The 26057-nt window shown below is 35.4% G+C and overlaps 1 protein-coding gene across 1 annotated transcript in view; it reads right to left on the bottom strand.

The window, feature by feature from the left end:
* The window catches only part of LOC121374284 (transcription factor AP-2-epsilon-like), a 95333-nt gene extending 75172 nt beyond the window's left edge, over positions 1-20161 (bottom strand). The window contains exon 1 of the mRNA XM_041501323.1: positions 18834-20161. Coding sequence (XP_041357257.1) covers positions 18834-18869 — 36 coding nt within the window. The 5' untranslated portion in view covers positions 18870-20161. The remainder of the gene's footprint in view (positions 1-18833) is intronic.
* Between the last annotated feature and the right edge of the window lie 5896 nt (positions 20162-26057).

The raw sequence follows: 26057 nt of genomic DNA, 5'->3' as shown, positions 1-26057 counted from the left end.
AGGCTGTTAGATGTCTAACAAAGTGAACCTCCGATGAGCGCCAAGGATGTCTTTATAAACACTTTTTCAAAGACAAAAATTAATAGCAGGTAGGTTTTCCAGTAACACCACACACATGAAATGCCGTTCATCTGACTATATTGTAATCAAACACATGCTCTAGCATTCATATGTGTAACAGTGAAACTACAGTCCACCACATACCAGACACATGCTCTACCATTCATCTGTATAATAGAGGAACTACAGTCTAATACACACCATACGTGCTCTACCGTCCATCTGTGTAATAGTAGAACTACAGTCCACCATATACCAGACACATGCTCTACCGTTCATCTGTGTAATAGTGGAACTACAGTCCACCACATACCAGACACATGCTCTACCGTCCATATGTGCAATAGTGGAACTACAGTTCACCACATACCAGACACATGCTCTACCGTCCATCTGTGTAATAGCGGAACTAGTCTACCACATACGGTATACATGTGCTCTACCACGCATCTGATTGTGTAATAGTCAATGTACAGGTGCTCTACAACAAATCTACCTGTGTAATAGTCGGCGAGTATAATTATTATATTTGAAATCATATCGCATATACTGCACGTGTAGCTTTACGAACATGTGACAAACGATCGTGTCTTGTGTACATCAATCATGGCCCGTGGACATCAAATGGGCCATGTTGGCAATGCAATCAACTCGTAGTTTGTTCTGCTCGATTCTCCGACAAATCCACGATGAATAGCGACACTTTAAGAGAGGGCGGTTTGATTTAGCGACAATTCATCTTTAGAAGTACGGCGACGTGTTCAAACACAATGCCGTCGTTGTCAACGCGCTGACCACGTGGATGCGAGGACACATCAATCAGCGAGGACAACACGGACGACACGACGTGTTGCTGTCACGATCACTCCGGTGAGCATATCACACACACAGACAGACACCTACTACAACATATCAAACATACAGACAGCTACTACAACACACAAATCATATATATGTGACCAACACACGCCATTCTCTGTGAGATGTGACTTCCAGTAACCATCCTAGCATCACTACTCAGTGGATCCATAGATCCTACGAGCCATGACACCCACACGAGCGCTCTACCACCGAAACACTTCGCGCGCGTTAGGTGTTAGAACACTCGTGTGGGTGAATGGGTCGTAGGATCCAAGGATCCACTGAGCTGAGGATCCTTCCAGTTGGTACTACTCGACTGGCATATGACCACTGGTACTACTCGACTGGCATATGACTGCTGGTACTACTCGACTGGCATATGTCCACTGGTACTACTCGACTGGCATATGTCCACTGGTACTACTCGACTGGCATATGCCCACTGGTACTATTTGACTGGAATATGACCACTGGTACTACTTGACTGGCACATGACCACTGATACTACTCGACTGGTATATGTCCACTGGTATTACTCGACTGGCATATGACCACTGATACTACTCGACTGGCATATGACCGCTGGTACTACTCGACTGGCACATGACCGCTGGTATTACTCGACTGGCACATGACCACTGGTACTACTCGACTGGCATATGTCCGCTGGTACTACTCGACTGGCATATGCCCACTGGTACTATTTGACTGGAATATGACCACTGGTACTACTCGACTGGCACATGACCACTGATACTACTCGACTGGCACATGACCGCTGGTATTACTCGACTGGCATATGACCACTGATACTACTCGACTGGCATATGACCGCTGGTACTACTCGACTGGCACATGACCGCTGGTACTACTCGACTGGCATATGACCACTGATACTACTCGACTGGCACATGACCACTGGTACTACTCGACTGGCATATGTCCGCTGGTACTACTCGACTGGCACATGTCCGCTGATACTACTCGACTGGCACATGACCGCTGGTACTACTCGACTGGCACATGACCGCTGGTACTACTCGACTGGCATATGTCCACTGATACTACTCGACTGGCATATGTCCGCTGGTACTACTCGACTGGCACATGACCGCTGGTATTACTCGACTGGCACATGACCACTGGTACTACTCGACTGGCATATGTCCGCTGGTACTACTCGACTGGCACATGTCCGCTGATACTACTCGACTGGCACATGACCGCTGGTACTACTCGACTGGCACATGACCGCTGGTACTACTCGACTGGCAAATGTCCACTGGTACTACTCGACTGGCATATGTCCACTGGTACTACTCGACTGGCATATCACCACTGGTGCCACTCGACTGGAATATCACCAGTTTACTCGATTTACATATTTTATACGTATCTGATTTGACAAAACATACGTTTATACCTTTATGTCATGATTCTTTTTTAAGAATGAGTGTTTTCCTTCCATACACTTTACAACCGACATAACAGCACATATCATCTCTAATATCGAGTTATGGATTACTGGAATGAAATGAATCTAATCGACGATATCTCGCACGTATCACTGATCCACACTCAGAACTTGTTCATTGTCGGGCAGACTAGTACAGCATGAAGGGGTATTGCTAAACAACCCTACATGTCCATCATGATAATAAAACTTCCAGATATCGTGATCATCAAATGCTTATACTAGTTCTTGATGTTAGTAGGAAAGCATGAATACACCGTAAGTTTAAATTGAATTGTCTTTCGAACATTATATATGAAATATAAAATAAACTGAACCTCGTTTATAATTTTTAAAAACCGTTAACCTTCTCATTCCTTACATTCTTTATGGCGTCCTTGCTGTAAAAGTATATGTATCGTTTAATGTGTCACATAGTATAATGAGTCCATAATAATGTGAAATAATGTGTACAATTAATTCAATTAATGTTGCATTTAATTAATTTATACACGACTTAATTTAAATGTAATTGTAGCTTAAACATAAATTTAATTGTAGCCTAAGAATTAAAGTTCAAAACCAAGAAGGCTACAAAAGGAGTATGGGGAGCGCTGACAACCTTTAATTACATTATAACAATAATCAACAGTTATTGGGGAATTCACAAAGAGCTGATGTATTGTCAAAAGCGGGCAACAAATGCATTTTCTTGTTGTGAATAAAGCCGTAAACCCGCTCATCTTTTATTTATACGTCCGATTAGAAGTTATAAACAGAGGAAGAAAGAATGTTTGTGTTTGATTGGCAGCCACCTTCCAGCAACACAAAGTAATTTAATTACAGAAAACGAAACCTATTATTTTATAGATTATTTGCTTCACTTGAAATGGCCGAGAATACAATGGCTGGTTGCGAAACGCGACAATATTTACACGAAACGGGAACGTTATTTATGGCTGTAATTAAATAATAGCGGCTACTTTATGATGTTACGCAACGGAGAGCGAGCGTCAGCGAAAGCTGGCGGAAAGTAAGGGGAGATTACTGCCATGCTTTGTGCGAAATGTCTCCAGGCCTTCCTCCATGGGAATGCCGGTGAAATGAACACGCCCCTCAGGTGATAGTGAAATTGACAATATAAACAATCGCTGTTTGGGGATTTCCGTGTCTGCGGTCTTGGTTATAAACGGTTATAAACATCAGAATAGAATTTTGTGATTGTGTGTGTGGATGGACTCTGTTATCGTTATGTTCGCACCTTCGTAAAGACGGAATGTTTTTGTTATTTCTTTTTGTTACAATACGTCTTTATAAAGATACGCATGAACAATTCAATTGAATAAACTTTGATTTCTAACTCTATGCGTTTGTAATAGGCATCAAAATTAATACTTTATTTCCTCTACGTTAATTACGTATTTTAAAATTTGTATAATATACCTCAACACAAATATTTTGTCTTCGTATTTTTGTTTGTTTTGTTTTTGTTGTCTTCGTTTAGTAGTAGATTTGGGAGTGGTAGTGTTTTATTACCAAAATATTTTATAATTTATTGTAATAAGATTTAATATCTAATGTGGATATGAATTGCATCGTTTCACACAACTCGGGTTAGTAAATACATTATTGTATCCACTCCCTTAGTCGGACATACCAAGAAAGATATACATCACTTCCTGAATACACACACATAAATATGTAAAACGAATCGTACGAAAACGTGTTCATATCTGTATACCTACGTCACTGATACAAATACCAGATAGCAGTTTTTAATTTATTTTATCTTGATAATGATGGTGTTTTCAAAACACCAAGTAACGTACAGATAACTACATTGTATATACACTCTAATGTAGGTCTGCGTCACAGGTGTTTTCCTGCTCTAATCCCCCAAAACAAAAACAAACAAAACCCCCAAAACAAACAACCCCCCAACCCCCCAAACATAGCAATAGTTTTGTGTGCACATTATTTATTTATTTATTTACTTAAGCATTGATTTGTTTAAATTTGTTATCGTGTTACTGAAAACAATATCAACAATTTATAAATGTAAAAATATCCAAATACACACAGGTAAATAATATTAAGAATATTTCATTACAACGACATAACAAAAGCAATTACTTATGACGTCTGCTGCTTTCATAAATAAAACATAAAACACAATATTGCCATTACATTAACTGCTTGCTATATTTTGTCATATTAATTCCTTGTTAAGTTTCATCTTGTTAGGTTGGAGAAGCGCCTAAACCATGCGCAGACTGCCACATTTCCTATTTTACGACCGCAATTAGACCGACTCTCTCTAATCAGCATGGATAGTTTGTCTAATTTAAAGTTTGTCATTATTTCTTTTTCTCCAGGTATCTGAGTACCATATGGTATTACACGGGTTCCGCTAATTAATTACCCGAGACAGCACGCACCTAGATCCGAGCCAGCGAAATAGTAGTGCGCTCGTTTCATGCAACTCTGATTTATGGTCATTAATATTTGGGGTTTTGTTTCCTTTCTCTTGTATATTAGAAAATAATGACTGCTATAAATAATATTTTTCTTAAAAGCAGCGTACTTTACTTTACAGTTAAAAAATTATATATATGGTTTGATAGAAAAACTATTTAGGGCTACTTATAAACCTTATTTTGTTTCAAATTTCATTTTTAAAATTTAATTTGAAATTCATTTATAATAAAATAAATATATATATATATATTTTTGTACAGAATATATTTTTATTGTTTGTTTGCAGGTATACTTTTTATTCTGTTATTAATTCCGTTCTGCTTATTTTTCTTTATAGCAAAAGTTAAAAATGTATTTTAGTTTAGAACACGAAACAGAACATCAACACGAATAATATCTATTGGCTTTATATTAACACGTGTAAAAATATAGATTTTCTTTATTTTCTTAATTTAATTCTTTGGAATGTGGTGCGATAATACAAATAACACTGAATCATGCATTTAAACTATTCTAAATATACAATATAAAATAATGCAAGTGAAAAATAAAGTTAACGTTGGAAGAATTGTCACACAAAAATATTCCTGTGAGAATAGTTCAATATTGTAACGTCTAAAATGTTTTTTGTTTAAATATTCAATTAATAGTGATAAAAAAATTATATTCAGCAAAAATACTCGTTTAAAAAAGAAACAGCACAATTTCTGTACAGACTAAACAGAGAAGTGATATAAATAGCAGACCCGAAAAAGTAATAAATAAATTTAATAAAATATTCGAACTCATATAAATAATAATAGAGATACACTAAAAAAACACCCCAATTATTACAAAAACTACATTAAAATTTGAGTGAATTATACTTGAAACAGAAGAAGGAAGGAAGGAAATATTTTATTTAACGATGCACTAAACACATTTTATTTACGGTTATATGGCGTCGGTTAATATGTCTGTTTAACAAATGTGTTAAATATTTTCACTTGCTTTGTCAAAAAATAAATCAACATCATTTTAGTGGTATGCATTGTCACTGAAGACAGATTTTAAGCATTTTCTTTATGTTTATACACAATTAAGACTTGCACCGTATTAAAACAGTCGTGCGATAAGGGAAAACAGAGGCTGGTGCCGGGTGACGGCTCTCGGGTCCATAGCGCACGGGGCATCAATCAACCGAGAGAAAGTCGGGCGGAATTGGGTGACAGAGAACCCACTAAAGATCAAAGCTAAAACATCTTTTCCCTGCCAGACCGTACAATCCCGTCGTCTTTGTTGTGTACGATATATCTACATTACAAACACCACCCTCACCGGTCGCAGGGTGGTGTGGAATAGTTCGCACATTAATAACACCGCCGCTATCAATGAAAGCTTTATGTTCGAGCAGGAAAGAATTTTAACATGTTGAAGTTTTAATGATATAAATATTTGCTTTGTATTAGTGATAGAGACAAATGGTTTTATAGTCTAAAGAATGTGGTTATTAGATATTCGTATTAAGTATGTTAATTTGGAATTTAAATTCAGAATGGAATTCGTAAATTATTATTGTTGTATCGAACATACTTTACAGCACCACATAATTATTTAATTAATTTTTAATTATAAGTTTATTATTCTCATTAATAGTCATACAGATTTCTTAAAAGAACATTTTCGCCTCAGGTATTAAACGTTCTTACTGTCTTAGATAAATTAAAATGTACATTTAAAATCAACAACAAATAATAAAGAAAACCCAAAAGAGAAACAGACTACATAATTATCACACCAACGTACTTTATATTTATATACAGTAACTACGTTAAGGATGTAGTTACATACACCCATATAGTGTGTGATGATAATAGCTCTACAACAACGAATTATATATATATATATATATATATATATATATATATATATATATATATATATTCATATTTACGTTCAATAAGTTTTGATTTTCTTTTAATAAACATCTATCAAATATCGTATATATTTATATACACATTCCATTGTTTCTTTCGCTATATACTTGTAACTGTTACCGATGAATATATTTTACTGTATTGTACACCCTAAAACTAAATTTGTGTACGTTATCCAAAAGTAATAGTTGATTATTTTAATAATTCATTATAATATTTGAAACCGGGTAGCGGATCGCGGGCGGTTTATTGTAGATATGTGTAAAGTGAAGACCACGTCATTACACGGGTGGCGGATGGCTGGTGACGGGTGGCGGGTTATGTCTAACGGGTGAAACATGGGATGTGGCAGGTTGTGTACAGAGGGTGGCAAACAGCAACATATATCTAATGAGATCATTTAACGCAGTCCTTGACCTCAGTGGGGACACGACAGCAGTTTTTCTTTTCATTATTAAACATAACAAACTCCCAAAACGAAGTGCTCACTATTCATAATGCACGGGACATGTTTCTTTTCACACTCCGGCTTTTATTTACAGAGCTGCCCCGCCACGATAACGGGTATTGGTCACTCCGTAACGAACACAATCACTTAGTTTTCATGCATAAAAGTTAATCGTGTTTCAAAATTAACCCTGAAATTGGCTCATTTACGCGCTGAATGCGTGCAATTTCTAACTCTGCCAGGCTTATGTTCGATTAACAAGTGACGTACACGGACCGCTGTATACAAGATGTTTTTCTAAATATTCGTCACGGGACGCCATTCAGGCTGCGAGACAGGCGCAGTGTGCACGAGAGATCGCTTAAAATGGAACATTTTGCAAAAGAAATCAACTCAATATAACTCGTTTCCATAAATCAATTTCCTTTTATCCGCGCGCTGAATCGGCGCGTTCTCCCGTACACTGGCAGCCAAGTGAACGGCCGAGTTGCGGGGATTGAATCTGCGGCGACAACAAATCGCATTACGGTTTAACGCACATCTCAGCAACAACTCTCACAACGGCAGGCGAATAATGAAATATCGAAATATGCACTCGGGAGGGATCGATACGAGTTTGTACACGTGTAAACTCGAGAACAAAATCGCATTCGTCGGTTATTCATCAATACTGTAAAAACAGAATCCACCAACCCAGTACATGATCCATCTATCTATTCATTCATCCATCCATCCATTCATCCATCCATCCATCCATCCATCCATCCATTCATTCGTCTGTCCATCAGTCCACCCATCCATCTAACCAACCAACCTCAATCCATCTATTTATCTATTCATCTTTAGTTGTGAGTTCATTGATCTAGAAATGCACCCATTTCAAAATACATTCAAATCTGCTATTTCTTCACATCATCAGTTAGCTTAAAGGGACATTCCTGAGTTTGCTGCATTGTAAGATGTTTCCGACTAATAAAATATTTCTACGATTAAACTTACATATTAAATATATTTTCTTGTTTAGGATATTAGTGTCTGTATATTCAATGCGTTTTTAGTCGTCTTAATATTTGTAAGAAGCCCAAACTGGTTTTTGTCTTCAAATAATTTCGTACGTACGAAAAAATCTCTTTTTAGGAAATAAAATGAAATTTAACCTAGTACAAATATTAGAACGATCAGAAACACGTTTAATATACAGCCACTAATATTTTATGCAGACAAATATATTTTATATGTAATTACAATCGTTAAAAAGTCTCTGTTAGTCGACAACATCTTAGAAATTGCAGCGAACTCAGGAATGTCCCTTTAAGCATTGCTAAGAGAACATTTGAACACCAAGGACTGAATAAAAAAACCCCAAAAACTGAAAACATAATGGTGCAACTTGATTTAGAATAACCAAAGATATCTATACATAATGAAATCTTAAGTTTATTTGGTATTTGTGCAAAAATAATTAAAATTAAAATATTGGATTAACCCAGGGTTAACTTAACTATGACCATTCCTTCCACCAGTCCATATGACCATTTAAGTTTAACCAAGTTAAAATTCACCCATTCCATTTTCGCCGTATGAAAGTCATGGCGATTACAACTATCACTTCGCACAAATCAATCGTATTATTTTCTAGAACCCAATTGAGGCAATCATCCCGAAAATGATAAAAATAAAGATTTTTATCGGCTGATTTCACTTGAACACAAAATGAGTGTAAAACTCTGCGCAGTTATCCCTGGATCAATGCCGTGCCCAATCGGCGGGCGTGTGGGGTTATGATTAGTTGGCATGTCGAGCCCAAATCTTCCATCTCAGTCCGGAACCTTACACTGATAACCGAAAATTATGATCATCCTCCAGGAAGCTAGTTTCCACGAAGATGCACGGAACGCCCCGACAATTATCCGTAATTCATCGGAGGTTCATCTTCCGATCAAATTGCTCAGGAAGGTTTTATTCTGAAATCATCGTTATTTTCTCTAAATTCCACTTTCACGTCGAAACAGACTAACAAGGGCAAAGGGAGATATATTTTACTAAAAGTAATTTTTTTTTTGACAACTGTTATTTTAATATATTTTTATGTAAGATAGGTGAGAATAATGTTAAGAGACCCTTTGAAAAACAAATGTAGCATTCAAAAATTAAAATTTAAAACAAAATACATTCTCTTTATACTATTTCAGATCCAATGCAAAATATTTTCAATACAACCGCATAACCATATAAAATGTGTTTAACCCTGTTATATTATCTTAAATAATTAAAACGTAACCAAACGTATGTTAAGCATGTACTTTGAGAGTAAAAATATGGTTCTCTGTCACAAACATTTACTTAATACGGGTCACTATGTGGTAAGTTTGAAGATTTTCAAGAATATTAATGGGGTTCTTTTCTTGTATAAAATATTAGTGTTTGTATATATATGTATACACGGTTTTTCCTGCCGTCTTAATGTTTGTAGGAGTCAAAAATAGATTTATCTCCCAGTAATTATCCCAAAGACAGGATAGCACATACCACGGCCTTTGATGCACCAGTCGTGGTGCACTTGCTGGAGCAAGAAATAGCGCAATAGGCCCACTGACGGGGATCGTGTTAGTTGTAAAACATCATACAATGGCAGAACGTTCAGGGCAGACTCTGTAAGTCCGATGACAGTTCAATACTGTTGATTGAAACCATATTTTATTGCAAATAAAGTACACATATAAACGTTATATGCAATGAAATATATTCAACACAGTTGTCCGATATAACAGCTTTCACTGAATATTACGTACATGATTAAAATCAGAACTTTTCACGAAACAAATATGTTTATTTATTTTATAGATTTCAAAATCAAATATATATTTATACACATTAAAACAATTTAAAAGTAAATAAAGTGAAATTCACCCAAATCTAAACGCATATTTGTTCATGTATAGAAATGTTTTAATTTTTTTACAATATCGAACAGATAAAAAAACATTAGCGACTGACTGAGTCCGATTTGAATAGATTAATCAGTGATGTCAGCGCCAAGTGGGATAACCACGTCTGATTTCGTCAAGTGGAGATGGAAGAGGCGGTGTTGGTAAACCTGGCTCGCTTCACGGCTGTTTGTTCAGCATTTCCCTCTGACCAGTTGATGAAAATTATTCCTCTTCGCACCAGTTTCCAGTCGCCCTAACCATCTTTATGAAATCTGCGCTCAACACGCCTTATTCTGCGCTCTCAGTTAATTATATTAGCAGATTCTGTGTCAACACGGCGGGGTTGACGAAACGCCGAGAAGAGCGACTCGCACGAGGTCCTTCAACAAAATATGTATATACAAGGGAAACGTTTTCAATTCACTCCACGGCATGCAAACACGGAATAAATGTCGCCTGTGAAAAACGAAAATTACAAAGTTAGTTTGCCAAACTTTACAAAAGGCCTTAGTGGTTGTAGTCGGCGGAATAAAAGACGTCGCTGCCATTGTGAAGTCGTGTTTTAAGTGGTTTGGCCACAAAACTACAAACTTGTTCAAGTTGTTATCGTGTTATTGTGAAACCCAGACAGAGAAACCAAATACATTCGTCGTTATTTGGAGAAGTGTTTTAATTTACAAACTTACAGACGAGTGTAAATATTTAAAAAAACCCAGCCAACCAACAACAACAAAACCCAACAATCACCACCAAAAACCAAAACAACAAAATAAAAAATAAATAAACAAAAACAAAGATGCTCCTCTGAACCAGAACAAATGCCATAGTTAGTGGAAAACCACGTTTTATAATGATGAAAGCCGCTGGCGCTAGTTTACGAGAGAAGTACATTTTGGTTTATCATAAAATTCATTTTTAACTAGTACAAACATCGGAACGACCACAAACACATTAATAATTTAAGTAAAAGACTGAAAGTAATATGTAAGCTAACAATACAAAATTAGCCAAATAATCCAATTGATATGTGTGACTGTTGTGGAAGCGTTTAAAATAGTACAGAAAAGATGTAAATGCTATGGTGTAGTAGAAAAGAAGTAGATGCTATAATGTAGTAGAAAAGATAAATGCTATGGAAGAGTTCGACTGCTATAAACGCGTCAATGAGCTGTAAACAGGTTAGTGTCAGATGGAGTAATTCTAGAGAAGTTCGTCTGGGTACGTGCTTAATTACACTGTGTGGCACAGACGGAACAAAGCGAACACGTCCACTCATTTTCACTCTCAATGACTAGGTAAGGACGCGAGTGATCGGTCCCTTATTTTACATTGTCAGGGTCTGACACGGACACTGGCGGGCCCAGGGGCGTCTAGGCGGCGGTTAACGAGGGGGGACAAGGGGAAGTGATGATCACCTATCTTGTCACTCGTCAATAGCTGATCAGACGGTGACTATTGTTCTTAACTCGACAGAGGAGCCGTTTATTGGAGGGGAGGGAATTGAGGGCGTAATCGCGCGACTTTCTCCGAGCTGATTCGGGGTTTCACAATACAGACCCTTAGACAAGTCGATCTGATGAGTCAATTGTCCAGTCATGTGACATTTGTTATTTTAAAATAAAATTACTTAAGAATCGAATGTGAAATTTTTTGACGTTAAACCACAAAACCGCTTTATGAACAGCGAAGCACGTTAGCGCGAAACCATTCATATACGTGTGTAAAGCGGTTCATACTTCAATGAACGTAACAAAAAAAAGTAAAATTTGTTTTATTTAACGACGCCACTAGAGCACATTGATTTTTTTATCTTATCATCGGCTATTGGACGTCAAACATATGGTCATTCTGACACTGTTTTTAGAGGAAACCCGCTGTCGCCACATAGGCTACTCTTTTTACGACAGGCAGCAAGGGATCTTTTATTTGCGCTTCCCACAGGCAGGATAGCACAAACCATGGCCTTTGTTGAACCAGTTATGGATCACTGGTCGGTGCAAGTGGTTTACACCTACCCATTGAGCCTTGCGGAGCACTCACTCAGGGTTTGGAGTCAGTATCTGGATTAAAAATCCCATGCCTCGACTGGGATCCGAACCCAGTACCTACCAGCCTGTAGACCGATGGCCTGCCACGACGCCACCGAGGCCGGTCTGGACGTAACAAAGTAACATGTTAAGTTTTTATAATTCCAAGTGTATAACTACTACATCAGTATAAATACTATTTTTTTCACGAATCCCCTTTCTACGGGTTCGACTTTTTCCCGTCAGTAGTCGAATTAAAAGCATTTTTACGACAAATAATTTTGTAAAAAAGTATGTATACATTAATTGTTTTAATTCAACATTGACAGAAAACGTAAAGAATTATTTTAATAATTTTAAACAATAATGGTCTATTTGGGTGTTTTAAGAAAGTAGTGCCAAACTGAAATTCATGCAGTTATGAACAGCGTTATTTTAGTCACCAATTCAAGCATTATGGACAAAAGCCGATTGAATTATTTATATATTAATGAAATTCTCGTATATAACAGCACGTTATTCATTAACCTCTGGTGTCAATGGTTGTATTTGCTGGTATCAGTATTCTTAATTTAAAAGGTTAAAGAAAAGGTCAGTGTGAATAAATTTTACTCCAACTGGAAACTCTACAAACTCCACTTGGATTTGAACAGTATAATTTATGAATACAGTTTGTAATATTTTTAAATATCATAATTTGAACAGTATAATTTATGAATACAGTTTGTAATATTTTTAAATATCATAATTTGAAAAAAACGAAAGAAATGATTAACTACAGAAGACATTTTTATTTGTGGCGTCAAGACCACAATAATTAGGAATGAGGAAACCCGATGTAGACACTACTCTTTTTGATTATTTGTTTTCTCTTTTTAAACTTATTTGTGTGCTTACAAGGATAAGATAACCACTGTCAGAAATGTAACACGTATATGCTGACCACTGTCAGATACACAATAACCAATGTCAGAGACACAATAACCACTGTCAGAGACACAATAACCACTGTCAGAAATGTAACAAAAACACTGACTACTGTCAGAAATGTAAGAGGGACATACTGACCGTGACAGTGACCACTGTCTGAAATGTAACCGGGACACACTAACCACTGTCAGAGATACAATAACCACTGTCAGAAATGTAACAAAGACACTGACTACTGTCAGAAATGTAAGAGTGACACACTGACCGTGACAGTGACCACTGTCTGAAATGTAACCGGGACACACTAACCACTGTCAGAAATGTAATAGTAACACACAGGCCACTGTCAGAAATGTATCAGGGACACTGACCACTGCCAGAAATGCAACAGGGACACAATATTTACTGTCAGAAATGTAACAGGGACACACTAACCACTGTTAGAAATGTAACATGGACACACTGACTACAGTAACTGATATAAATGTAACAGCGATATGCTGACCACTGTCAGAAATGTAACATGGACACACTGACTACAGTAACTGATATAAATGTAACAGCGATATGCTGACCACTGTTAGAAATGTAACATGGACACACTGACTACAGTAATTGATATAAATGTAACAGCGATATGCTGACCACTGTCAGAAATGTAACAAGAACACGACCACTGTCAGAAATGTAACAGGAACATACTAACCACTGTCAGAAATGTAACAGCGATACGCTGACCACTGTCAACCGTGTATGTATTGGAGACAGCCGGCTACGTAAGAGAGACACGTAGATTATGTCGGTATTAGCGGGAGACGGCGGGTCGGCGCTGAGTGATGGCTCTGCCCTGTAGCCATTGTTTGCCGCTCTTTGAGGGGAGTTCTCCGTCCTAACAGGTATTATTTTAAACCGTGACAAAATGATATATGTGACATTGCACCTACTTACTCTGATATGTCATAGGAGACGCACACACGCTGTGGATCACACCAGCTCTCAAGTCGACTCCACGCGGTGTACGCTGCTGGTGGTTTAATATTAATTATTACTATGTGCCGTGTACGATGTATGTTAGTAACATAACATTGTTATTCATACGTGTCTATTTTTGTCACGGTTACAGTTCAAGCAAAGGAAAAATGTCATGACATTTGTTTTATTTCAAAGAATAATATGATTAACTTGTTGTCTTCGAAATTTCTCACATGACTTGAAAACATCTAATTAATACAAACGTGTATGTTATTCTGTAAACACATTTATGTTATATTATTTAGACGCGTTATAATTGTTGTCTTTCTTTTAAATCCCATAACTTTATTATTTCTCTATGTCTACTTATGGTTTCAAAGAGTGTCTACTTATCAACATAAACGTATATATATATATATATATATATATATATATATAATAGACCAATATCGCATTATTATAAATGCTTACATAATATACCTTGTTTTCGTTTAAATTTAAGTTGAAAAACTAAAAGTAAAAAGTAAATTTTAACGATTTAAGGCGTACAATATTTAGGGTACAAACATTCACAGACAACAATATTTATACGTTTATGAGTTGTTAATTTTAAAATAAATTATTGTTAATGTTGATATGTAGACATACAGAAATAATAGAGTTATAGGATTTAAATGAAAACAACAATTATAACGCGTCTAAATAATTCCTATGTAAGGCTTTTCGGTTAAAAATAAATAAATTAATAAACAATACTAAAACACTTTTAATTCGTTTTAAGAAAATAATTGTAAAAATTACTTTAATTTACGTTATATGATATTGCAAAACATAGTTAAAAGCTTTCAGTCTACTTTACATTGTAGTTATTAGTATATATATTTAATATATATTTAAGAATCTACCTTTTGCGTGAAACTCGAGGAGAGGGCCTCGCAAGATAGATAATATATACATATGCATATATTATATGCAATAACATATGTTTTTAATCAATAAAACTCGAGACTTCGATATTAAACCGACATCACAGCAACCATTGTATAAATATAACAGTCGTTATATTACAGAGTTAATTAAATGCGTAAAAAGTATCGTTCATTAAGTGCCCGACTTAACCAAATATGACAACTGCTTAACTATTACTTTAAATGTTCGACTGTTACGACTTGTCAGTAAACAGACCCCCTCCGCGGCCGACCCTGGCCGCTGACGGAGGAGCTGAACATGATCTTGTTAGGGTTTTATACGGTGTCGCTAATTCCTGTAATTTTCCGGCTCTCTGTTCCGTAAAATGGGAGCCCGATGCAGCTGACAGTCAGTGAAACCATAGCCACGGAGTCCCTGTCAGTCCAACAATGGGCTACAAACTCGAGAAAATACCGCTTTTCACCAAGACTTGCTTATCACCGGAATACCGCCACGACCCGCTCCCACCCAGGGAGAGAGACCTCGGATGCGAAGGAGTACAACAAAAGACCGCAAAATAGGAAAATGTCGCTCTCTGTACTGGCGCTAAGAAACGGTTAGCTTTAATCAAATTTCCTAAACAATTTATGTAGTAATTTCTCAAAGTCCTCTTGAAAATAGTTGCAACAATTACAAATATTTTAAAGTGATTAACGTGGTTTTGGCGCCACCGACTTACGGCTTATTCGTTATTTTGAAACAAGAAGACACACACTTATAAACACACTCATAAAATAGTTACAGTCATTTGTCTACTTATACAAAAACATATATTTGTCAGAAACTGTTTCTAAAATGATACATCTCCTGTCAACTTTGTTTTGTAATTTTATATTGTGTTTGACACTATAAAATATATTTAAAATTATAAAACTCTTGTAAACTTTTCTCTCTAATTTTGCAATTTATTGCCAATGTAAAGATTATTTTTAATACCTAATTGTTAACTATATGATAGACATAAAATACTGTCAACAATTATTCAAAATAATTATATAAGCCATACCTTAAAAATATCTAATATATGCAACATATTATGTTTTTAATAATGGCATATATACATTATTTGAAATAGTAATAAATAATTGTATAAATATTTTTTTATTTATATAATAAAATTGACCGTAATATTAATAATAACAATAAAAAAATTAAATTAATAAAAAATAAATAAATAATAATCACATTATATTATTATTATTATCATCATCATCATAATAGGAACACGCTGACAATGAAATCAATATTTGTGTTTGAACAATTTTATAATTATAACAGTAAATAAATAACATGAAAATAAATAAAATAAAATAAAATAAAATAAAACAAAAGCAAAACACAAAAATCACCGTTTGTTAATGTTACAATAATTTGTTCATATTTGTGGCAAATAATTGGCCCGCCAAGTGAGAAAATGAAATTGTCTCGGAGAGCGATCGAGACGTTCGAGCGCATTTCGACAGGACGAAAAACACCCTCCGAGAGAGAATAACTTCAGTAATTTGTTTTCTCTTCCGCTTTCAATTCTAACTCATTCGATACCCACACGGGAGATAGGCGATCAACATTAATAATTCAAACACGCTCGTTCACTCAGAGAAAACGGAATACGTTAAACTTTGAAGTGATTTCAAAATGCGTCAATGTAACAAACTGGCGAATAATTATTGTCGATCGTTTAAAAGAAAACTTGTTAATGTTTCACAGAATTATTCGTTAGATGTGTTGATCAGCTGTGATATGTTTTAAAGCTGCCTATTAATATGGTGTAGAAATAAAAAAATTTTTTTAACAGCATTAGTGTTTATTTTATTGTATGTGAAAAATATACCGAAGAAAGAAATATTATGTACTGTAGTTCTTTTATATAATAGAAAATAATTCATAATTTAAAATTTAGAAACAGTGTTAATAAACGTTTGATTAGATGAATGTTTTTATAACAATATTAAACAATATTAAATTAAATGTTTAAAGATAAATTAAACTGAAGTCTACTTCTGTTTGTTTCTTCTTAAACATCTATTATTTAAACAGAGTATTGGAGATAATTTCATACAAAAACACTCTTCCTGTATTTAACATTTCTTCAAAATGTTTTCTCTATAAGAACATTTGGTATTCTTCACCTTCAGCCATATTTACGAAAACAGTTATTAGCAATATATAGATGATTCTAACAATATATCGTGTACACTATCATTGTTTGTTTAAATCTTAAAACAGAAAGGTATTCTAGTTCGGGTAGAAACCAACGTGTTTGTACATTCTGTAACAGAGCAAATATAGAATATGAATTTGATTTTATTCTTGTATATCCACAATTCAATGAATTTCGTGTTAAATAGATTAAAAAAAATATAACTGTCGTAAACCATTGGTTTTCAAACTTATTTAGTTATTACGAAACCCCAGTCTGAAAGTCATTACTAACATTTGTAAAGTTCTCCATGTCGGTCTTTGCCGAGCCCACCGCCAAACCTGATAGTTACGTACCTGTTCAATACTTCGTATTTACTGTTATGTCACGTATTGAGAATTGGTTTCATAGTTTGTATATGATAGATACATTTTATTTTGCCAAGAAATATGCATGTAGTTCACCGGTTTGCTTTGTAAGCTTTTTTATTCTTATGTGCCGTAAGGCACATGGAAACAAATAAAAATAAAATGAATGGAATTGAATATTGCTGTTGAAATAAAAGTATTGAGCGCAAATGTTTTCATAAAAAACATATTGTCTTTAAAATAAATTAATAATATAATAAATAAATATATAATATCATTCATTAGTCGAATTATGTTTTTAACTAGTTTTCCTCCTAAAGATATAAATGAAAACGAAAAACTAAAGGACAGAAAAATCTAAAATCTGGTAGAAAATCTGCACCTATTTCTCAAAAATCCTATTACCGGTATAAAATATCGAACTACATACTTAGCCGTGCAAACAATAGTTTAAGTAAAAGAGAACAGTTTTCGGTGAATAGCGTATGTGAAAGTATAACACGGTTTTATGGGTGAACATTCTGAGCGTGCGTTAAAAGTGTGTTCTCGAGCCGGCCGTTTTAGGTGAGATAAAAACATTTACCTGGTCTCGAATGAATGTTTTTAACACAGTGAACGGGCTGGGTTAAAAGGACACCGCGAGAGGCAATGAATGTCAGCTAAACACACGACGACCATGAAACCGTCTACACACTGGTGTACTAACAGATCACCCTCGCTTACATACGTTTTATACACAAAATTAACAAGAAGATATTTAGAAAAAATTGAATAATTAGAAATTAGAAAAAACATAAGAAAAAACCAAAAATAATTGTATCAGTTAGAAATCGCTGCCGGGATCAATTAAAGAAACGTTAAAACTGGCGGACTAAAAGAAATGACAATAGTATATTATTATGTAAAGATAGTTCCAGAGTTGACAGTCACTGAGTTGGTAAAGTACGAGAAAATCGTCTACAATTGTCTGGAGACGCCCCACAGTGGCAAAATGTCTTCAGGAGCAATTAGCACAACCCAAGCAACGCCCACCCCACCCCTAGCCAAGTATCACAGTTCACCTCGCCCGGGGGCCGGGATTAGCGAAGGTCACCCCCGGGTATGTGTCAGGTGACAGTCAGGTAACCGTGCACCTGTGAAGGCACGCTGAGGGCGGTGTGTCACTTGTCATTAAAACACAAAAACTAGCCGCGCTCCCTGCCAGATAGGTAACACTGCCAGCTCATACACAAACAACAATAATAACAGTAAAATGTGTAAGTATAAGAAGACATATCTAACCTGCCATCCTTGGGACTCGAGCGCAATGAATGACATCTCGCAGGAAATCTTTTCACAACGACAATCCCGCGAAACACACAGCAGCCCTGCCGCCCAGTCGCTCACTTCTTTATATAAGATAAAAAACTTATTTGTTTGTTGTCAACAAAAACTGCAACTTGCGGAATAGTTCCCAATGTATGTTTGCGCTGAGGGCGAAACGCGCGATTTGTTGCCGCAATGTTGTAGTGGCCCGTCAGTGGTTCACAACGCTCACTCCACTATCCTGAAGCGTCATCCCCGTAAAACTGTCCCCTGGCATATATGCAACCTGGTTATCGTTTGTAATTCAAAGTGATTTCCATTCAAATTTTTGTTTTTTCTTGTCCCGCCCGATCGGCTCCGATTGGCCGATTGGTTCGCGAGTCGCCTGATGGGTGGTGCCTAAAGCGACGATCGTACCCTGTTCGCTTCCCGCATAATAAATTTAGATGCGCGGCGAATGCCTCGCGATCGAATAGTCGAGGCGAGTAATTGACATACGGAAACTTCAGATTGGAATATTGGCTGCTACAGATTGCAGGATACAGAGTCTCGGGGAGATGGCTAATTCCAAGTTTTCAACAAACCAATGCGGGCTTTCCCCAGCTCATCAAAGGCGCACGTCTTCGCACGTTCTTGACAGAGTTACTTCTCTTGGATTGGAGAGGGAAAACAGCGCAAGCTGCATTAGCTGTGGGTCACGTGTGATACAAGAAAAAAACAACTGATAGAAAACTGTGAAAGGACGGAAAGCGAATGATGAACTGATGGTCCCAAGGCTTTGATAGCCCATTTCGAGTCAGCCCTGCGATAAACTGGTGAATTAATACTGTCTTAAGTTGTAGGACCGCTGCGTGTAACGGGTGGCTGGGCCGCGACAAACAAACCATATACCACCCGATTGTTTGCTTACCGCCACGCACTCTCTTAGGTTATTTTTCTTAAATATGTTTTACAAGTTTTCAATGAGCACGAGCGATGTAAATGAGTTGATTAATAGAACATGTGGACATTTTGTCGCTTTATCGTTCTCCTATCTCACGCTGAAAAGATCGCTTTTTTTTTCGGTCAGCAGTAGTACAAACAAACAACAATTGAACATGTTTGTAACAAATGTTTTATTGAAATGTCAAACATCTTGAATGTTCGCTTTATTATTATAAAATATACTCCATGAATAATGTTGAACGATTTAATGTACTCTGTATACCAAAACGATCCAGTTTGTATTGTTACACTAAACGTGTGTAATTATATACAAACAGTATCATAATGGTTCACAAGGCAGTGAATGGTACGTAGAAGTAAAAACATGTTTTAGACATATTGTTATAAACATACACGGCTCATGTTCATAAATGATGTATTCTTTGTGTGTCACCATGATCAAAATAATAAACGAAATAAAAAAATAAATAAACCCCCCCCAAAACCCCCCCAAATAAATACACAATAAGAGACGAAATAATAACAAAAATTTACAAAACTCTGACTTTCATCTTGTAATTTTGTTCTGGTTATTTTAGTTTTTGTTCAGTGGATAGTTTTAAAGAAAATATATATTTTTAATTTAAAACATACACAGTCTAATATGCTGTACTGAGTTATCGACGGACATTAGTTTTATTTGTAACACAGAGATTTAATTATCTACTTCGTTTACTACGATACGATGGAACCCGTCTACTCCATTCGTATTAAAGGGAACACATTCTAGTAATTTGTTTTATTATTTTTTGTCCAAAATATAAAACACAAATGTATCTGCCTCTTTATAAATAGCCAGCTATTCTGACAGTAAGATTGTCGGCATAAATGATTAGAGCATTTTACAAGTTATAAATACAGCAAACACCGACTGAACACACACGGTCTGTCAGTGAATGATTTAAATGTGACGAATATAGGCTTCAGCTTTCCACATATTCATTTTACCATGTATTAGCAACAAGCCAGTGTTGATCGATAGATCCCGTACCTGATTGACCCAGCTGATTGGGTTGGGTTTTCTTGTACAATCGTCAAACAATGTGGCGAAGCATTGTTTCAGAATACAGTAATCAGTATTTAGCAGTTTTAACAAAACCATTTTACGGTACGGACATTCCAACTTATATATCCAGGAGATCTGTCTAATTCAGAATTGATAATAATTTTTTAAAATACAATTTGCTTCTTTTCACGCCTATATTTTAAATTAATTTTTTTTTAAATGTGACAACTTTAATATTTTAGTTTTTATTAATGCAAACTCTACTTTTTTAATACATGTTGTGAAACATGAGTTTGGAATACTGAATTATACAGTTTTATAAACTTAACAGACTGAGAAATACATTGCTCTGAACAAAGTTTCAACGTTTGCAAGTAAGAAACGCCATTTTGCCTATTACATACACAAATAGTATTAACTTAACTTGTGGACTGTGTTAATGTTTTCAGTTCTATTTTACTTACGCATAGAATTTGGATAAAAGTCCAATTCAATCAAAGATAATACTTCAGATAATAACTAACACTGAAAGAATAATATATTGTTAGAGACTGTAAAAAATAATGGGTAATATAGACAAAACATATGTTTATTCCAAATGTTAATATAGTATATTTCACTTTGAATTTTAAACAGAAATTGCAACAAAGTTAAGTAGTGCCATATTTCAGGAAAAGTGTAATGATAAAAATAGCAGTCAGTTTACAAATTAATCAACACATAATACGATTCTTCAAAAATAGGTTTTAATTAAATAACATATTTATTTGTTTAAAAAAAACCCCTAATAAAATGTGTGTACAATTTAAGATAATCTACTAGTACTTGATTATCATTGTACACACATTAGACGTAATAAAATATAGTTTATTTTGTTTAACGACACCACTAGAGCACATGAATTAATTAAACATTGGCTATTCGATTCCAATCATTAGGTATTTGTGACACGTAGTCTTCATAGGAAACAATCGACGTTTTTCTATTAGTAGCAAGGGATCCTGTAAATGCACTTAAAGTACAGAACATACCACGATCTTTGATATAACAGTCGTAGGGAATTAGGTGTTACAGAGAAAAAACCCAATGGGTTAATAAAATAAAGAAACAATATACAATTCCATATTATATAGATAGTACACTATTGCTTAGTTTGCAGACAGACACACAGACAAACAGATATTCTATTTAAATCTTAACCAGTAAGAAAAAAAAAAACCCCTATTAAACCATATTATACAGGCTACTCTCTATATAGTTAATGCATAAAACACTTAAGGGGATCAATAAAAATAAATTAATAATTGCTAAAAAGTTCATAAACAACTATTTAAAACTGTCATTTTATTGTTTGACAGCCTGCTTGATTATAACTGAGGCGTGAGACCTATCACTACACGAGTGATTTTCTTCACAACTATAATCTAACTTGTGTGACAAGATGGCGGTGATTTATTGTGTCTGTCACATCCGCCGGTCTCCCGACAGCCCATTACCTGTTCATCAATATTTAAACATCAAACAGACTCCACTCTAATTTCGTGTGTTTGTTGGCTAAATATAACCATCTTTCGGTTTTATAAAGCTTAATTTGGTCCAGATTGAAAGTCATTGCATTTTGTGCACTCTTTGATATATGACATTGTGCATATGGGGCCTGCATCTTGCTTTCGACACATACCCTAGCGCTTTTGGTGAATATGCCACGAAGAGCGTGCTTGAGCCGAAATGACGTAAGCACTTAAAGCACACCGAACACAGAGAGGCAGACAGACAGACAGACAGACAGAAACACAAATGTACAGCCGATGAGAAAGCCATACTAACTGAACTTTTAGTTCGTCATTACGATGAGATCAAAGGAATATTTAAATCATTCGGGTGCGGAATGAAAAGATAAAAGATATGGCTATGCCACCTGCATATATGGTATGCGTCACTTGCTTTTATGTTTTTTACCTGCGCGTAAAAAACACTGCGGAACTAACTTTATTAATATACTCTTCCTCATTTTATGCATATAAATAAACAGAACGACAATAATAACAGCAAAATTTACACAAACAGCTATATTATTATTATTATTAATGCTGGTGGTGGTGGTGGTGCTGATGATAATAGTAATGATTATAACAATAAATAAATAAATAAGCAATAATAAAAAGAAAAAGAAAATAATAATAATATCCTGTCATGGACGGAGGAGCCGGCCAAGGCCGGCTCTTGTGCCCACGACAGGCGTGCGCTACAACAGCTTGTTCTGAATGTGCACGTAAAACCCTATGACATAATAATAATAATACATAGATTAATTAATTAATTTATTAATTAATTTATTAATCATCAGTTATTTCATTTGAAATGTATTCATTGGTGTAGACGTATTTATTATGAATGCGTATGTGAAAATATCTGAAGCTGCATTTTCGAGTGTACTTTTTTAAAATTAATTATTTAGAATATATCATTCACATTAAAGCTGTATTTTTAAGTGTTACTTTAAAATATTTAATCATTTACAACAGATGATTTACATTAAAGCTGCATTTTTAAGTGTTGTTTTAAAATATTTAATCATTTACAATAGATCATTCACATTAAAGCTGTATTTTTAAGTGTTGTTTTAAAATATTTAATCATTTACAACAGATGATTTACATTAAAGCTGCATTTTTAAGTGTTGTTTTAAAATATTTAATCATTTACAATAGATCATTCACATTAAAGCTGTATTTTTAAGTGTTGTTTTAAAATATTTAATCATTTACAACAGATGATTTACATTAAAGCTGCATTTTTAAGTGTTGTTTTAAAATATTTAATCATTTACAATCGACCATTCATATTAAAGCTGTATTCTCGCCTCCCCACCCTACATCATTTACTAAAACAAATCGAAACACAGTTTTAATAGACTAGTATATTATCACCATCAACTGCTTTCACATGGCTCTCTGTTTCTCAGTGGTAAAAGGAAATGTTTTGTTTAACGACGTACTTAACACATTTTATTTACGGTTATATGGCGTCGGACATATGGTTAAGGACCACACAGATATTGAGGGAGGAAACCCGCTGTCGCCACTTCATGGGCTACTCTTTTCGATTAGCTGCAAGGGATCCTCGTCGGTGGACCCAAGGGATCTTTTATATGCACCATGGCCTTTGTTACACCAGTTGTGGGGCACTGGCTGGAGCGAGTAATGGGTCCACCGACGAGGATCGATCCTAAACTGACCGCGCATCAAGCGAACGCTTTACTACTGGGCTACGACCCGTCCCTCTCAGTGGTAAAACGCAGAAAAACACATTGCAGCATGGTATCGTGTGACGATCAGAAAAACACATTGCAGCATGGTATCGTGTGACGATCAGAAAAACACATTATTTTCTGATGTAAATTAGCCAAAGAACATTGCAGCATGGTATCGTGTGACGATCAGAAAAGTAACATGGTTGATGTATTCTAAATGAATAAACTAATAATAAAACATATTACAGTCCTTGGCTTTTGAAAAACCATCGCGAGTGAAAAATCGCCCACCTCAAAACGCTTAGGCGAGTGAAAAAGCGCACTTCATTAAAATGCTAAGGCGGATGAAAACAAAGCATTATTAATTCATGAAGTAATTGGTAAATGTAGAGATATATGTTGCAAAAATGAACCAATAAACCAATAATGTTTTCTTCTTATTTTATGTTGTTTGGTTCATTAGTGTAGTCTGACTTATTTCAGGAGCAGCGCTATAGAAATATAATTATGACATACACTTGTGCAAACGTTTTTTATTTCAATATGTACTATTCAGATAATTTGATGCACACAGTTATTAATACCTTTTCAGTGTTAGATGGTTTGATGCAGCTAAACGTATCTTGAATTTCATTATTATGTACAACAAACATGATTAGGATAGTTGGGATGGGAAAACCCACTGATTCTGAGAAGGTGGTTCAATTATCTACGACCCAAGCTTCTCGGGTATGCACTACTGACTGAATTAGATCCCTCATATTATTATTTTATGTTTTAAATAACTCGTTAAACGTACGCCTACAATTAGTTCAATTGATAGTGTTGGTTGGGGCATTGACATTCACGTGGCATTTTTAATTCAACAATTACGCAACCAGTCTCCCTCCCTCAACATTTTATAACACGTCATTTGACCTACCCCTACCAGTTACGAACGGCTCTAACATATATATGAAGTCAGCGTTACGTTGTTGATCAAGAACGGTCCCAATGTTGTTGATAAAAAATATACAAACGTGAGATGCCATAATAAAGATAATCTAAAAAACACACCATAATTTCAGACACCATCATAAATGCGAAACAAGTTGATTTTGCTGATATCCGTAACGAGTTCATTTGTGATGGCTACAGAAGCCATTATTTTATTCAATTCCTTTTTTATCATAACTATATGAACAGTATAAATGAGTTAGCCTTATCAGACGCTGTATCTATTACCTTACAAAAGTGGACTGTTTCTAATTAATACTGCATTAAATAGGCTAAAGTGTTTTGATCGGATTGGTACGTCTTCGAACATGTCTATTAATTCAGTGTGTTCCGATTTATATAGCAAAGATAAGTACCGGTTATATATTAAAAGCTTGTATGGACGATACCGTTCACATCACTTTTTCCCTGGTATTATTAAATGGATCTTTCTGTCAGCTACATAAGGTAAATAGTGGCAATCAATATACAAAATTATTTTACGTGCACTGTTTATTAAGTATAACGTGAGTTATTTTTTACGCCAGCCAGATTGAAATTACATGTGCTGTACGAGCGCGTTCGCACTCGCGCACCTTAAAATACAAGGTCTGATAATATTATCAATAGCACTCGATACCGCAACCCCTGCGTGTGCTGTAACCTCACCGTGATGCAGGGGTGTAACATTCTCTTTGAGAATGGCCAATACAGCACAACATTGAAATTTTGAGTAAAAGTCAGTATCTATCCGTGATATTTGTGTTGTTGCACAGTTCTTTACAATGTGTTTTTGTTTAAATCTTGAATTTTTATATTGATCATTACTTTATTTGTTTGCATTACCATAGTTTGACACCCAATAGCTGATGTATTTTTCGTGCTGGGGTGTCGTTAAACATTCATTCATTCATTCGTTCATTCGATACCGCAACTTTAATATTCTCACCGTTGCACGCAGGTTTTATTATCTCCTTTGGCA

This window comes from Gigantopelta aegis, chromosome 6, assembly GCF_016097555.1.
Source record: "Gigantopelta aegis isolate Gae_Host chromosome 6, Gae_host_genome, whole genome shotgun sequence".
In the NCBI taxonomy this organism is placed as follows: Eukaryota; Metazoa; Mollusca; class Gastropoda; order Neomphalida; family Peltospiridae; genus Gigantopelta; species Gigantopelta aegis.
Note: the sequence above shows the minus strand (reverse complement) of the source record. Positions and strands in the feature narration are given on the sequence as shown.